Source organism: Carassius carassius, chromosome 6 (genome assembly GCF_963082965.1).
Source record: "Carassius carassius chromosome 6, fCarCar2.1, whole genome shotgun sequence".
In the NCBI taxonomy this organism is placed as follows: Eukaryota; Metazoa; Chordata; class Actinopteri; order Cypriniformes; family Cyprinidae; genus Carassius; species Carassius carassius.
Window position 1 is genome coordinate 29,642,666 of NC_081760.1, and position 14,443 is coordinate 29,657,108.

Sequence of the window (14,443 nt, forward strand, 5' to 3'; positions counted from 1 at the left end):
TGTAACATGCTCAAGCAAAACAGGAACTATTTTTTTAGAACCAGCACATTCCTTTTCATCTTTCCGGTCAATAACTGTGAAGTCATACTTGAAATGTTTTAAAAATGGATTTCGGAATATTTGACACCATATAGCTCCATGTATGTTGTATAGTTTCATAAATAACTAAATGTATTATGTTACTGTAGTTATTTATAGCACATTAGAAACGGAAATTAATGCAAACTGCATCCTTTCCAATAGCAGGCATCTAGAGCAGAGTGGACTCAAAGGCTCCCATTAGCCAAAGACAACATTCGAAAGGCCCTCCTATCTTATGGTACTTCTGTTGTAATAAAAATAAGTAAACTCAAAAATATAATGTCTGTTAATGTTGTAAATCTGTTTGTAGTGTATATTATAAAGCATTTTGTTAATATACACTGTGCTAATATAACTATTTAGATGACATATTTGAAGACCCCTTGAAGTTTGCAGAGGTGCCCTACATTAATAATAATAATAATATAAAATTGACATTCTTTTTTGCCTGCGAATTTGCACTTTGACTCAATCACTATTCACTTCCATCAAATAGACAAAAGATGTAGTGAAGTCTACTTGTCCGTCGCACAGAAGAAATTCACATAGGTTTGCAACAAAAGGAAGGTGAGGAAATTAGTAAATGCGTGAACACTATTTTCATATTCGGGTGAACTGTCCCTTTAAATCTGTCTCCAGCTTCCATCCGTATGTTTGCTTCAGGAAGTACTTCCAGTCAGTCCTAATAGGACGAGAGCATGTTTTGGATCAGCTCTGATTCTCCTCATGAATGTTTAAATGTGACTCTAATTAGAGAACAATAACTGTTAGTTAGAGTAACACAATAACAGTCATCTTTAGCCTTTGCTAGCAAGTTTATGGAGACTAGTGCAGATTTGACTAAACTAAAAGATGGTTCGATAACGCACTGTAACAATATGATGTGACAATTTGGTTTAAAACGTCTAACGAGGTGGAGCTTGAGGATGAATGATTGTCGTCGTGCTTGTTTATACAACAAAGAAAGTATTTAGACTACTCCAGGTTGGGTTAAGGCTTTTTAATCCGTGTTGTCATCATAATGTCTGAAGTCATTCACTCGTTTCAGTCACAGCTGTCTGGGGTCATGGAGACCGTTTTTAAAGCTGCCATGTTTGAGATCACTCGTCTCGTGGAGGAGAGTTTCGTGAAGGAAGTGTCCCGTAGTCGAGAGCAGGTAGAGACTCTGAAGAAGAGGCTCCAGTGGAGCGAGACCAGACGGAAAAATCAAGAGACGGGTTTGAGAAATCTGAGGTGTGCAGAGTGTGACAAATCCCGTGTGGGTAACGAGGAAAAAGAAGAAATGCCACCACAGTCAGGTATGTTCAAAATCAAATTTCAACTAAGGCTCAATGTTGTCTTGATTTAGTGATCAAGATTGAGCTAAACATTTTTCCACAAACTGTGACTATTATAAACGGTATAGTTTAATTCTTAAAAACATTTTAACAAGATGCAGAACAGCATGGTGCTAACAACACCAAGATCGTGAGATTTATAGTGAACCTGAACTAGGGGTTCGACCAATGTGTGTTTTTACAGTTCAAGTAAAACCGATATTTTGAACCGATATATAAAATGAAAATTTATGTCAAAATTAAGAATAACAAGGGCTCTGAAAAAACTTTCTTTAAATGCTTTTAAATAATTTTATCTGCAAATCGATTTTGAAAATGATGATACGATAACCGTAAAAATGCTTAATATTGGTGCCGATAATTGGTCAACCCCTAAACCCCTAAATTGAGAAATTGTCATAACAAAATACATTAAAAAATAATAATAATAATTTCAGGTCTGTGCAGTTGCTTTTAATTGACCCACATAAATCATAATTGTTGTAGATATTTAAAAAACATTTTAACAAGATGCAGAACAGCATGGTGCTAACAACACCAAGATCGTGAGATTTATAGTAAACTAGGGGTTTGACCAATGTGTGTTTTTAAGGGCTGATACCAATTATTACAGTTCAAGTAGACCAATAACCTATATTTTAAGGTACATTGAGAAACTGTCATAACAAAATACATTTCAGGTCTGTGCAGTTACATAATTTTAGTAGACATTTTGCAAGGACATACTTTGCAGGCATGTTCATGACCCTAAAAGAAAACATCATAGGTTAACCAGTATTTCTGTCAACTCAAAAATCCAAACTCGCCACATAACCTAAAAAAAGGAATTGTTTAAAGACCCTTACGTCATTCCAGACATATGACTGTTTTCTTCTGTCCATTTAAAGACCATTAAAGGACTGTGTAATCAATGCCCTCACAGTTGCATTCACCCTTGACCACATGTAGAAAATGAATGCAGCCTCAAACAGGAGAAAGTTCCAAATGGGAACTGGGGAAGCTGTGAGTTGGAGTCTGACACCCTTTTGGGAAAAGAGAGGTTGGAAGACCAAACCAGCTCCAGTAACACAACAGAGGTGAGTCACCTCCTACTGCAGTGTTTCTCAAAACCTGAAATATAATGCTATGAAGATTGTAAGGCATTATTTTCTAAATGCATGTTATTGATATTAATGTGAACAGTTCATCTGGGCATACAGTGTTTCTTTTTTTTTTTTTTTTCAGTGAAAAAAAAATCCTTTTTCTGATGATGCATGCATGACTTCTCCAATCATTTAGTTGTCTTAAAATCCACCCCTTTATGCTCCATCCAATCAACAACCAATAAATAGAACCAAGTCCCTATACTACATTTTTTCTTTGTTGATAATCTGTTTCATCACAATGCAGAGGAAGAGATCTGTCGCTATGCCTGTTTCATCGTGACTTTAACATTCTTTGCACATTCTGTCTTTTTGTTCTCTGTAGCCTGCAAGCAAAGTGGACAGGAAACTGGACTGCGTATTGAAAGAGGAGGCCCTTTTTGTCACTGCCGGTAATAAAGAGCTTCAGGATGGGTGGATGTTGGATACTGAAGGTGTGATTTAAACATCTGATTACTGCTTTAGGGGCCGTTCTCATATCGCGTCTTTTGCACGCGCAAGTTAGTTGTTTCCAATGTAGGCGCGCGGTATGCGCGCTCATAATGGAAGCGGCGCGGTCGCGACGCACTCATTTTTTCCAGGCGCGTCCGCACCGCATCGAGTTAAAAACATCTCAACTTTTCAGAATGCCGCAAGCGCACCGCGGGTCATGTGACAAGAACTAACCAATCAGCTTCATCCTTTCCCGTAACAACGTTGAAAGCTCGGCCAAGATGAAGGAACAGCTGATCATAGCTGTATATGTATTGCCATTTTGAAATAAATTTAGTAGCAGAGCTACTGCAAGTAATTTTCAGTGCTGCAAATCCATTTATCCTTTGCTGAAATTTCCGTGTCTTCATGGAGAGAGCGTGTCATTGTTGCTTAGCAACGGCAGACGCCCCAGGGCACAACTGCCCGAGCGCTTTGGAAAGAAGGAGAAAGCTGCGCGCCTAGCGTTTTCCACGCGTTTTTAGGCGCGATATGTGAACGGCCCCTTAAACCTCTCACATTAGACTGTGTTTGAACATTAGACATTTTTTTCCATGTTTGGTTTTCCAGGAGCTGAGACATCAGATTTCTCAGCTCACAGTTACAGCGAGCAGGAGCTGCATCAGATTCAGGAAGAGTGGAGCTCTGGACTTGATCAGACTGCTGACAATGAGACTTATGGAGATATCACAGATGTCCAGGGCCCGGTGTATCCAACACACTATGACACAGAAGAGCTAGCGAGCTACAGTGTGCATGAACTGGAGGTGGGAGACCTGGATGGTCTCGGAGAAAGAACTGTTGACATGTTGGGTAATTCAGTATCGGTTGCGATTGGGCCTGAGAAAAATGACCTGCACCAGGAAGGTGGGAGACGTCACATCTCTTCCATTAAGCGTAATAGAGGAAACAGAGGATCTTTACTTGTGCAGGTCAGCCCCCAGACAGTAGACGTGGATAGAGACATGCACTGTTTACTTATAAATGCAGATGGCCACTTGCAAGACATAAATTCCTTCACTGAAGTTCACAGTGGGGATGCAGGAGGTGCTGGGCATAGAGGACACTCACTGTATGTTGGGGACACAACAAGTGGTGCAGTTTATAAGGGACAAGCATTGAATCACTCTCTGAAACCTAATGTTGGACAAGCATTAGGAGACAGCAGGGCTTCTGTGAACGCCTTCCCGCTCTCCCACCGAGTCGGTTCAAGTGCTGCATACACTTGTAACCAGTGTGGTAAGAAGTTCACTCAGGCCTGCAACCTAAAAGTGCACCAGCGTGTCCACCAGCAGGATGGTCTCCACTTGTGCAGCCACTGTGGGAAAGGTTATTCATCCTTCAGTGACTTGCGGAGACACAGATGCAGTCAGACCGGAGACAAGCCCTACACCTGCACACTATGTGGGAACAAATTCAGCCGATTGTGGAATCTCAAGCTACATCAGCGTATTCACACACAGGAGAAACCCCACAAGTGCACTATGTGCAGCAAGAGCTTCACTCGGGCCGACATCTTGAAAGTCCATCAGCGTACCCATACAGGAGAAAGACCGTATTGCTGTGGGATCTGTGGACTGAGCTTCAAACGACTGGATCATCTCAGGTCACATCATCGCAAACATGCTGACCAGAACAATCCATGACAAAAACAAATCCCCCATATAACCTTACAGAGCTGTTTGGATTAATAAATTGTTGAAGGGTATTAAATCCAGACTGGACATTATTATGATCAGTAAGATGTTTCCCATAAGTCATAAGATTGTTGCTGTAGAGCCTCCCATTATAGTTATGTCTTCTGTAGGATTTGATTTAGTTTTTCTTAAAGGGATAGTTCACCCAAAAATAAATATAATTTACTCACCCTTAAGTCAGTTAAAACCTGAATGACATTCTTTTGTAGAATATAAAAGTTTTTTTTTTCAATTTGGAAGTTTTTTTTTTTCTTCATATAATTTGTTTGGTTTCCAACATTTTTTAGATTGTCTTCTTTTGTATTTTAGCAGAAGAAATCAAGCAAAACAGGTTTGAGGAGTAGTAAATGATGACAGAGTCATTTTTGGTGGAACTTTGCCTTTAAGTTATGCTATGGATAATGTGTCCAACTCTGCATCACTTAAATTGTGAATATTGTTTACTTGTGATGTAAAGTGGCCAGAGATTATTATCCACTTATTATCTGCAACTCTAATTTTGAAAATTTTATTTATTTCAGTTTATTTTAATAAACCTACCATATATATATATATATTTCAAATATGCAATGTGTGACATGCAATATCAGTCAATTTTCAGCTCTCTGCTTCATAATTTTAAAGATTTATCTGGTTGTTGGTTGATTAAATCCTCCAGCTGTTTGTTCCAAATGCTTACATTTTAATTATAATGAAACAATCCTTGGTTTATCAGAACTCATGTAGAGAATAATTGACAACTGGCAACTGAATTCTAGAAAAATGATATAGATAAATAAAGTAAAGCACATACAAAGTGCTAATGTGGACGCAATGTTGAGAGGAATTATTACGATGTTGACAGACCTGGAACTTGTGAATTCATAGATGAAAAATAATTGTACACCGTAGAATGTCTGTCAATCAATCAGAATCGAGCTTTAAACAGCCTGTCTTATAAAACCTAAAAACACTTGAGTTATTCTGTGTATAATGTATTGCAACTTCTTGTTTTGTACGTGGGGTCCAACTACTAAATGATGCATGTTAAAGTATTTATAAAATTCTAAAAGTAAAACTTTTTGTTTAGCTGTGTGTGAAGTGTGTTATCCTTTATTTTACAAATGAACTCTCCTATTGTCCAATGAAACTTAAATCTAAAATTTTAGTGCCTTTCATAAATACATCACCATTGTGATTAGAACAGTGTCATGTTAGTAACAAAGAGATTCTACTATAGTTTTTAATTATATTTAAAATTTCGTTTTCATGTTAATTTTGTGTTTTTGTTATTTTTTTATTGTCTAGTTTTTGTACTAAATAGTACCATTTTATTCTATTTTTCAGTTAACGTTTAGGAAACGAAAATGTTTTTCTTTTTATGATTTTAGTTTAACACTTGCCGATTATCAATTGCTGTGTTGCTGTATTTTAAGTACTGCAAAAATAGTTTACCTTAAGAGTGAAAGTGATGTGGTTTAGAGTAAAAAAATAATATGTATATTGTTGTACTATATATATATAGTTTATTCTATAACGACACAGATAAAAAGTGTTCTGTCTGACTCGTATTACCGTACTGTCCAACAAGGCCACCGTACAATTCGTGACGTCACCCACAACAACATCATTGTCCGTCTACTCAGCTGCGCTAAGTGCGCTTCGTCTTGACGTGCTGAATGATACATTAGTCACACATCTAGTGATTTACACATTCACAAAATAAACAAGATAGTACGTTATCTAGACATTATGCGACAGCTACTCGCGCCTATAGGACGTTTACTGTCAAGCAGATGTAATGAGCTCGTTGCTAACACTGAGGATTTTATCATCGAGCTTTGATTGACTGGCCGCGAAAGTGTGAAGTGCAACATTTACTGTGAAATTAAGTTCCCAAAATACTCATGTGTAAAATGAGTACTCAATAGAAAATATTTGAAATAGAAATCGACATGTGTGGTCATTAATCTCACGATCACCGTTATAATCTCTATGCATTCAGCAATCGTGTATCTTTGTAAGAAGGAGCTCGAGTAGATCGGATCCAGGATGACGGACACGCTGATCCTCTCCTTCCAGACTCGGCTGTCTGCGGTCATGGAGACGGTCCTCAAGACCACCATGTACGAGATCACCCGGCTGGTGGAGGAGAGCTTCTTGGAGCAGATGGATCGAGGCAAACGAGAGACGGAGGCGTTCAGACGGAGGCTGATATTGTCGGAGGCCAAACTGAGAGAACGGGAGAGGTTTAAGAGGGTGAGGTGCGTGGACTGTGGTCGGACAGCGGTGTCCAGGAGGAGGATGCTACACAGAGGCCCCGAATCACAGAGCAGTGAGTAGAAACATGGCTTTCCGAGAGGACCGTCGCTAGTTATGCAGTGCTTACTTGGGTCAGTGATGAATAAAAAAAGAACAATCGGTTTAAAAAAAAAAAGGTACAAAAGTAACCCTTGTCATCATTTACTACACAAGTTTCTAGACATTAAGTGGTTCAGCTTTTACTTCAATTAATAATAATTTAAAAATGTAAATATTTTTAAGTAATCTTGAAGCCCCATTGGAAATTTTTTGAGGCCCCCAAAGTGGCCCTGGGTCATCACTGACCCATGTAGCACATTTCACATATTAGTTAAATTGCATAAGGTTGGTTAAATCCAACAATTAATCAGAGTCTAGATGCCTCTCTGATTTTATTATTGTTGTTTTCATTTTATTATTTAATTTTATGTTTTATAGGTCTGGACCACCCACTTGTTGTAAAACAGGAAAGTGCCTCTGACAGTAGGTGCAGTCCCAAGGGAAGCGCAAATCAGGAGAAGCCTCCAGCAGCTCCAGAATCTAAACAAAATGTGTGTATGGTATTGTTTTACTGGTAATATCCAGTGGCCCAGAAGAAGAAAAAATATTTTGACTTTTTTTGAGTGTCAGAGAGCATCTGTGAACTTGAGGGGAACCATAGTCATACAAAATGTCAGTTAGGTCTGATAAATCATTGTTTTTTTTGTTTTTTTTTACACATGCCTTTTGATTTGATATCATCTAATGCAATGAACTTCTGCATTTTAAGTTTGGCTTAGATGTCCAGATACTTCAGCCAAAAACTGATCCATTGTAGTTTGCTGAGATGTTATGTTAAAGAAATATGTTAGTATAATTTTTGAGTGGTTTTTAATTCATGTGTGTTTTGTGCATGACAGACTGTTCAAGTGTGTGAACCTAAACATGGAGGAGAAGTGAAAGAGGAAGCAACAGAGGCTAGAGACCCGCAAGCTCATCTTGTGATACATCCTCAAATACACAAACAAAAAGATCCTTCAGCCTGTGTTAAAGAGACCAATGGACTTCGCAATCCAGATTCTGACCACAAACCAGGTTGCACATCTTTCACTGAAAGACCAGGGGATGAAAATGAGGTCAGACACAGAAACCTCCCAAAATGGTTTGACCCTAAAACAGACCCTTCAGCGCGGTCTTCTGTTTCACAGCCAGAACCAGTCAGGTCCTCAGTATCTTCAGAGTCTCCAGGTTTGAGACCGCAAGTGGGCAGCATTGACCCAGGGCCTGTTAAACAGGAAGTTGTAGTGATGCTTCCACCAGACTGGGAAGATATGGAAAGGATCAGGCCTCCGGTGGTTTCTGCTCATAACAGTGCTAAGAAAGCACAGTCAGATCTTCAGCCTGGAGATCCTCTGCCCCCTAGACCTCAAGTACAGGAGCGAGTTTCATATCCTGCGCCTCCCATCAAGGTTCAGAGCCTTGCACCACAAACCATGCAGCATCTCAGATCACCCGTTAGGAAGAACGCAAAAATCCTTCTACATCCCAATTCAGTTATGACGGATCAGATAGACCGGGTACAGTCCATCTGCAAAGCCCTTCCTGCTACTAAACTTCTTCATGTCCGTCAGTATCCTGAAGGAGCCGTTACAGGTGAAAGAAATTTCAGTACTGTACACCCAGTAAGAAATCCGCCGCAGATGGTCAGTATGAGGGTTCCAGGGGACATGCGGCACCATTCGGCGAAGACGATGCACAATTGCAGCCAGTGTGGAAAAGGCTTCTCTCATCTGTGTCACCTCAGAGCTCACCAACAGATTCACACAGGTGTGAGGCAGTTCTGCTGTACCATCTGTGGACGGAGTTTCACCAAACTGAGTAACTTGAAAGCACATCGCAGGGTTCACACCGGTGAGAGACCTTACATCTGCACAGACTGTGGGAAAAGGTTCACTCAGAAATGCAACTTGAAGAGACATCAGAGAATTCACTCTGAATTCACTCACTCTAATGTATGACGAGACGTGGAGGTGTGATAGTGGTAGAATCTGTTATTTTACACATTACACATATTAGTTGATGTTTTGTTGACTGGCTAATTTATTTTTAAATCAGACCTACCCCTCTCACAAAACTTTCAGCACTTTTAAATTCTCAAAAAACTTGTCCCCACACGGTCAAAATTTACTGGTATTACTATCCTTGTGTGCACATTTGGTCCCCATAATGTAGGGAATACCAGGTACACATACACACACACAGATGTATAATCTGTATGCAAAATCTCTCTCTCTCTCTCTCTCTCTCTCTCTCTCTATATATATATATATATATATATATATACAATTTCCCTTTTAATTTTGGGGTGAAATAGGACATGGGCAGTTTCGAACAGTTTGGTGGTTCCTCTATTTAAAGTGTTTGAGTTATCTCACTTTAAATAGGAGTTTTACAAGCCTATATGAATACAACACAATTACTCAAGTTTATACTGTTAAATTAGATCCCTTTGATTTGTTTGCATATTCAGATGCGTAGGATTAGCTCTTTGAAATGGTGTGCATACATAATGGTGCGTTACTTTTTCTCTTAAGATACCCAGTGAAACTGCTTGAAGAACACATTTATGTAACTATTACAATAGTTACATGTTCATATTTAGATGTCTATGGTTGTAGGTTCAAACCTATGCAGGGGGCCCACAAAAGCACCTGCTAAACTACAGAAAACTATTTTGAAACGTAATGGCATTAAATGGCATGTTTCCAGTGTTCTTTAGAACATAAAGAATGAGTGACAGTATAGCTGGTACACTACATTCAAGCTACTTTCTCTTGTTGATTTAATGACATAAACTGAGCAAAATGTTCCAGTTATGCATGCAAACAGATTATTGGTGATTCAGGTACATTACAGGCTCCATGACTGTAATGACAATTTTGGTTTTTTTATTGTTTTTTCTGTGAAAGTTAAACATCTAAATGATGAAACTGCATTTTAAATGGACCAAATAGCAGGAAGTTCATGTCTCAATTTCTGTCATATACAGTATATGTTGTTTTGTAATGTTCATGTCAGGGAAATTTAATATTTCTCCATCTGTTTGGTATGTACATGGTCATGTGTTCTTCTCATTTAGTATTTTTTGAGAACTGGCACATTCTCCTTTCCTGCTGCACTTAATAAAATAATTAAAGCAAATAAAAGTGGTTACAACACACGATGAAACATGATGCGACACTTTTTTTTACTGTTATCCAGTTTTTTTCTAACGCTTGCTATCTGGACACACTCAAGGCTAAATGGTAAAACTTTAAACATGATAAAGTAGGTCTTAAAATTTTTTTTTTATAAGCAACTAGGGAATACACCGCCTATAGGGCTACAGTACACAGGCAACTAGTGACTCTACTGTGGACATGTGACTTTTTCTATTTCTCCCACCAGGTGGCATCATTCTGCCTTCCATGAATTGGATTTAGAAAAAAAAAATGTTATATTTTTAACTTAAATACTGTATACAATGATTGATAATTAACTGTTACAATGTAAAATAATATTTTATACACTATGTATAATTAAATTGTGCATATGTTAGAGGTCCGTCTTGTCTAGTACCATATTAAAAAAAACATTATTAAAACAAAATATGTAAATGTCATTTAGTGTGCCTTGTAAATTAGTAAACTGTATTGTAATATTATGGCATACGTTTGACCATTCTGTGTTTACATTTACATTTAATAATTTAGCAGACTCTTTTATCAAAATATACAAATGAAAACAATAGAAGCAATCAGACCAACAAGAGAACAACAACAGTTTACAAGGGCCATGACAAGTTTCAGTTAGTCTAGTACAGAACACGTAGCCAGGTTTTTATTTATTTATTTATTATTATTATTAAGAATATGATAGACAAGAAGGTAAGTACTAGTATTAGTTGGTTAAGTGCTGGCATATGTGTTGTGTGTATGATTTTGAACATCAATAACACTTTGAAGAAGCTTCAGTGAGTATGATGTATGTGCATTGCATGATGTGCAAACAATTCATCACTGAAGTGTTAAGACAACAACACATGGTTCATGTGGTTTCACTGGCTGATGTGCTTTGTAAACTGTAAGTGAGTCTGTTGATTCAGTAGCCGCTTTGATGGATTCCATGAATCTTTCAAATTCAGTTCGTGAGTATTTTCAATTCTGCTCATTATTTTATTTTATTTATTTATTAATTTATTTTTTGCCAGTCAGATACTAAAGTCACTACATGTAGCGCACATAGTAACCCGCTGTGACACACGTAGAATTTAAATTGTTTGGAACAAAGATCCATTTACATCCATTACAGTCGAGTTGTTGCCATTTTATACAGCACAGATCAGAAAAACCCATAAACCAAATATCGTTCATCGCACTACTTTAAGCAGCACACACACTATTGCGTGGCGTCCACTGGAGGGCAGTAACGCAGGAAACCATCAAAATTTTCTGCTTCCGCTTAAGATGACACTGTCAACATACAATATCGTTTTTCTGCAATAATACTGTTGCTGTTGTCACGTTATTCCGTGGGTGCCTGCAGAGAAATTCGCTACGCGAGAGGGTCGTTTTCATAAGGTGCTTACTCTGAATTGTGTGGCTTTTGTTATTTGTCACGGTTCGTTTAATTTTACGTTACTTTTAACATAAAAGGACCAAAGAGAGGGTCATTATTTTCTATTGAAAACCAGGTGAATTATTCATATGTCTAGACGTATTTCTAATAACACAGAATGTGCAGCGTTGCGGTAATAATCAGAGTGTATGTTGTATCATGCACGTGGCTGCACAAACAACAACACAACGCCCACCTGCTGACGGCCCTGATGAAAAATACAGATTTGAGACATGTTGATACGGGCTTGAGATGTTCGTCGTGATGCCAGTAATGCTGTAGTTTTCTGACATTTTTCTTTATGTCTTTTAGGGTGATTATTTTCATTCATTGGATCGAGGTGTCCTCGAGGAGACAGGACGATGTCCGGAACGCTTTTCCTCACATTCCAGTCTCAGCTCTCCGTGGTCATGGAGACCGTCCTCAAATCAGCCATGTTTGAGATCACCAGGCTGGTGGAAGACAGCTTCCTCGAGGAAGTGGGTCATCGGAAACAGGAGCTGGAGGTCTTGAAACGAAGGCTGCAGTTGTCTGAGAGTAAACTGAGGGAGAGGGAGAGGGAATGGGAACGGGAACGGGGGAAGACGACACGGTGCCCGGACTGTGGCCGAGCAGGAGACTCCAGCAGCAGAGATGAGAGCCAACCTGTCGAAACGGTCCGGGGTGAGATACTACTGCTGTTGTTATCGCTCACTTAAATCCAGTCCAACCGTCAGTCCTTTTGCGTTACAGTTTATCATTTTGTAGGTGTAAACATTGAGGGCAAGCTAAAACAGTTTATTTTCAAATGGAAGTTATTTACTATTAAATTACAGTTATTATTTTATATATAGAATAATCATTTTTATAAACCATTAATTCACACACACATACATATATATGTGTACAGTTATCAAATACTTATTTATTACAACTTTATTAATAAATTATAACTATAATATGTCCTTTTATAATAATTCTTTGTTGTTATTATTTCTAATACTGTTATTATTATTATTATTATTATATTCCTGCGCTTGGAAGTTGGCTTGTTGTCGAGAAAAGCATGCATTTAAAATGCCTGAAGAGATTCAAAATGTTAATTTGCAATTTAAGAAATATTTGAAAGTTACAACAGTGTGCAGTGCTTTCCTGTTATATCACTGACACTATCAAGTGACGTTTTAGGAGAGGTTAATGTTCCTACAAAATAATTTCTTTACCTGCAGTTTTGTCAGTACAGTATTATTAAGATTATTGTAGTCCTCTATTTATGCATTGCAGTGCATCTGTGATCCTACAGTTAAGAACATCAGTTATGTCATTGTGTTAGTAGCGCATGGTTAGGTAAAACATGTTAGCCTGAAAGCACTGTAAGTCGCTTAGGATAAAAGCGTCTACTAAAATGCATAAATATATGTTCAAATACTTTTTGTGCTGTTCCTGAATTATTTATCCTTTCTTCTGGTGCAGGAGCAGACAGCCTTTGTTTAGGCCAAAGCCTGAGAGATCAGTCTACCAATCAACCTACACTAATTGAAGATGTGTGGAGTGCCAGACAACACCTGGAGACTAACAAACAAACAACAGTACACTCACACTCTAAAGAGAAGAATGATGTACACCCACAGAATGCAAAAGAGATCGTCACACCTAACTCCAATGCACAAATTCATCAGGATTTTCTGCAGAGGCTTCTGGGCAATTCAGCCGTTCACAGTGAGTCCACCAGTGACTTCAAACCCAGAGTGAGTGATTTAGACAAATCCGAAAAAACTCTTGATAAGGAAATGGACTCACACCACTCAGAACTGTTACAAAGTCTTCAGGATACGCACGAGGATTTGCCGGCGTCTTCGCCAAACGGTAGAGTAAAAACAGAAACAGAGCTGGATCTTCTACCTGTCAAGGAGGAGGAAGAGATGGTTCCGGTGTGGGACAGCGTCAACAGAGATGACGGTTGCCATACAGAAATGGCTGATCCAAGTCAGGGAGAGCTCAGAGGACCTTGTGATCAGGAGGAGATACAGGTAGAAAGCTTTCCAGGTCTAAACTCTCTCGACATGCCAGACGCCATCTCATATTTCACACCTTATTCAGTCAGCACACTGGTACATCAAGGTATTAGGGCACAACATAGTCATTTATGCACAACAGAGCTGATGCTTTCTAGCATACCAGAGAGATCACATTCATTTTTCCAACCAGAAAATGGACACAGATATCCTGGTTCAAAAAGTTCTCTCCTCTATTCTCACAATGATGTTTGTCCAGGCGAGAACGCAACGAGCCACGAGCAATACCCAAAGCGTTTCTCCCAGGACAAACTTGGGACGCCTGAACAAATCCATGCAGAAAGATCCCACCATTGCACCCAATGTGGGAAAACGTTTGCAAGAGCATGTGACCTGAAGGCTCATTCGCTGATCCACAAGGGCAGGAAACCTCTGAGATGTCGGCAGTGCGATCAGACATTCGCGTACAACTTCGAGCTCAAGGCTCACCAGCGAAATCACTCAGGGGAGCGACCTCACATCTGTCCGCACTGCGGCAAGGCCTTCGCTCGAATGAGCAACTTCAGGCAGCATCAGAACATCCACACTCGGGAGAAACTCTTCAGCTGTACTCAATGCGGGATGCGATTCAATCGAGCCACCAACCTGCGAGTTCATCTCAGACGACACAGCCACGCGGGGAAGACCTACAATTGCCCTTTTTGTGGAAAGAGCTTTCTGAACCCCAGACAAATGAAGGCTCATTTACAAAAAGCCCATGGAAGAAGCGGGAAATAAACATGTCTAATTTGAAAATTCAGTTTGAA

General features: G+C 39.0%; 2 protein-coding genes across 2 annotated transcripts; both read left to right on the forward strand.

Moving 5' to 3' along the window:
* Positions 1–752: 752 nt before the first annotated feature.
* LOC132142607 (zinc finger protein 1 homolog) lies at positions 753–4,744 on the forward strand. Its single transcript, XM_059552602.1, has 4 exons — positions 753–1,379; positions 2,367–2,494; positions 2,886–2,994; positions 3,602–4,744. The coding sequence occupies exons 1-4, from the start codon at positions 1,103–1,105 to the stop codon at positions 4,675–4,677; spliced, it is 1,590 nt and encodes a 529-aa protein (XP_059408585.1). The 5' UTR covers positions 753–1,102; the 3' UTR covers positions 4,678–4,744.
* A 1,603-nt stretch (positions 4,745–6,347) lies between these two features.
* Positions 6,348–14,432, forward strand: LOC132141690 (zinc finger protein 473-like). Its single transcript, XM_059551354.1, has 5 exons — positions 6,348–7,042; positions 7,447–7,559; positions 7,908–8,999; positions 11,964–12,306; positions 13,096–14,432. The coding sequence occupies exons 1-5, from the start codon at positions 6,760–6,762 to the stop codon at positions 14,412–14,414; spliced, it is 3,150 nt and encodes a 1,049-aa protein (XP_059407337.1). The 5' UTR covers positions 6,348–6,759; the 3' UTR covers positions 14,415–14,432.
* Positions 14,433–14,443: the final 11 nt, after the last annotated feature.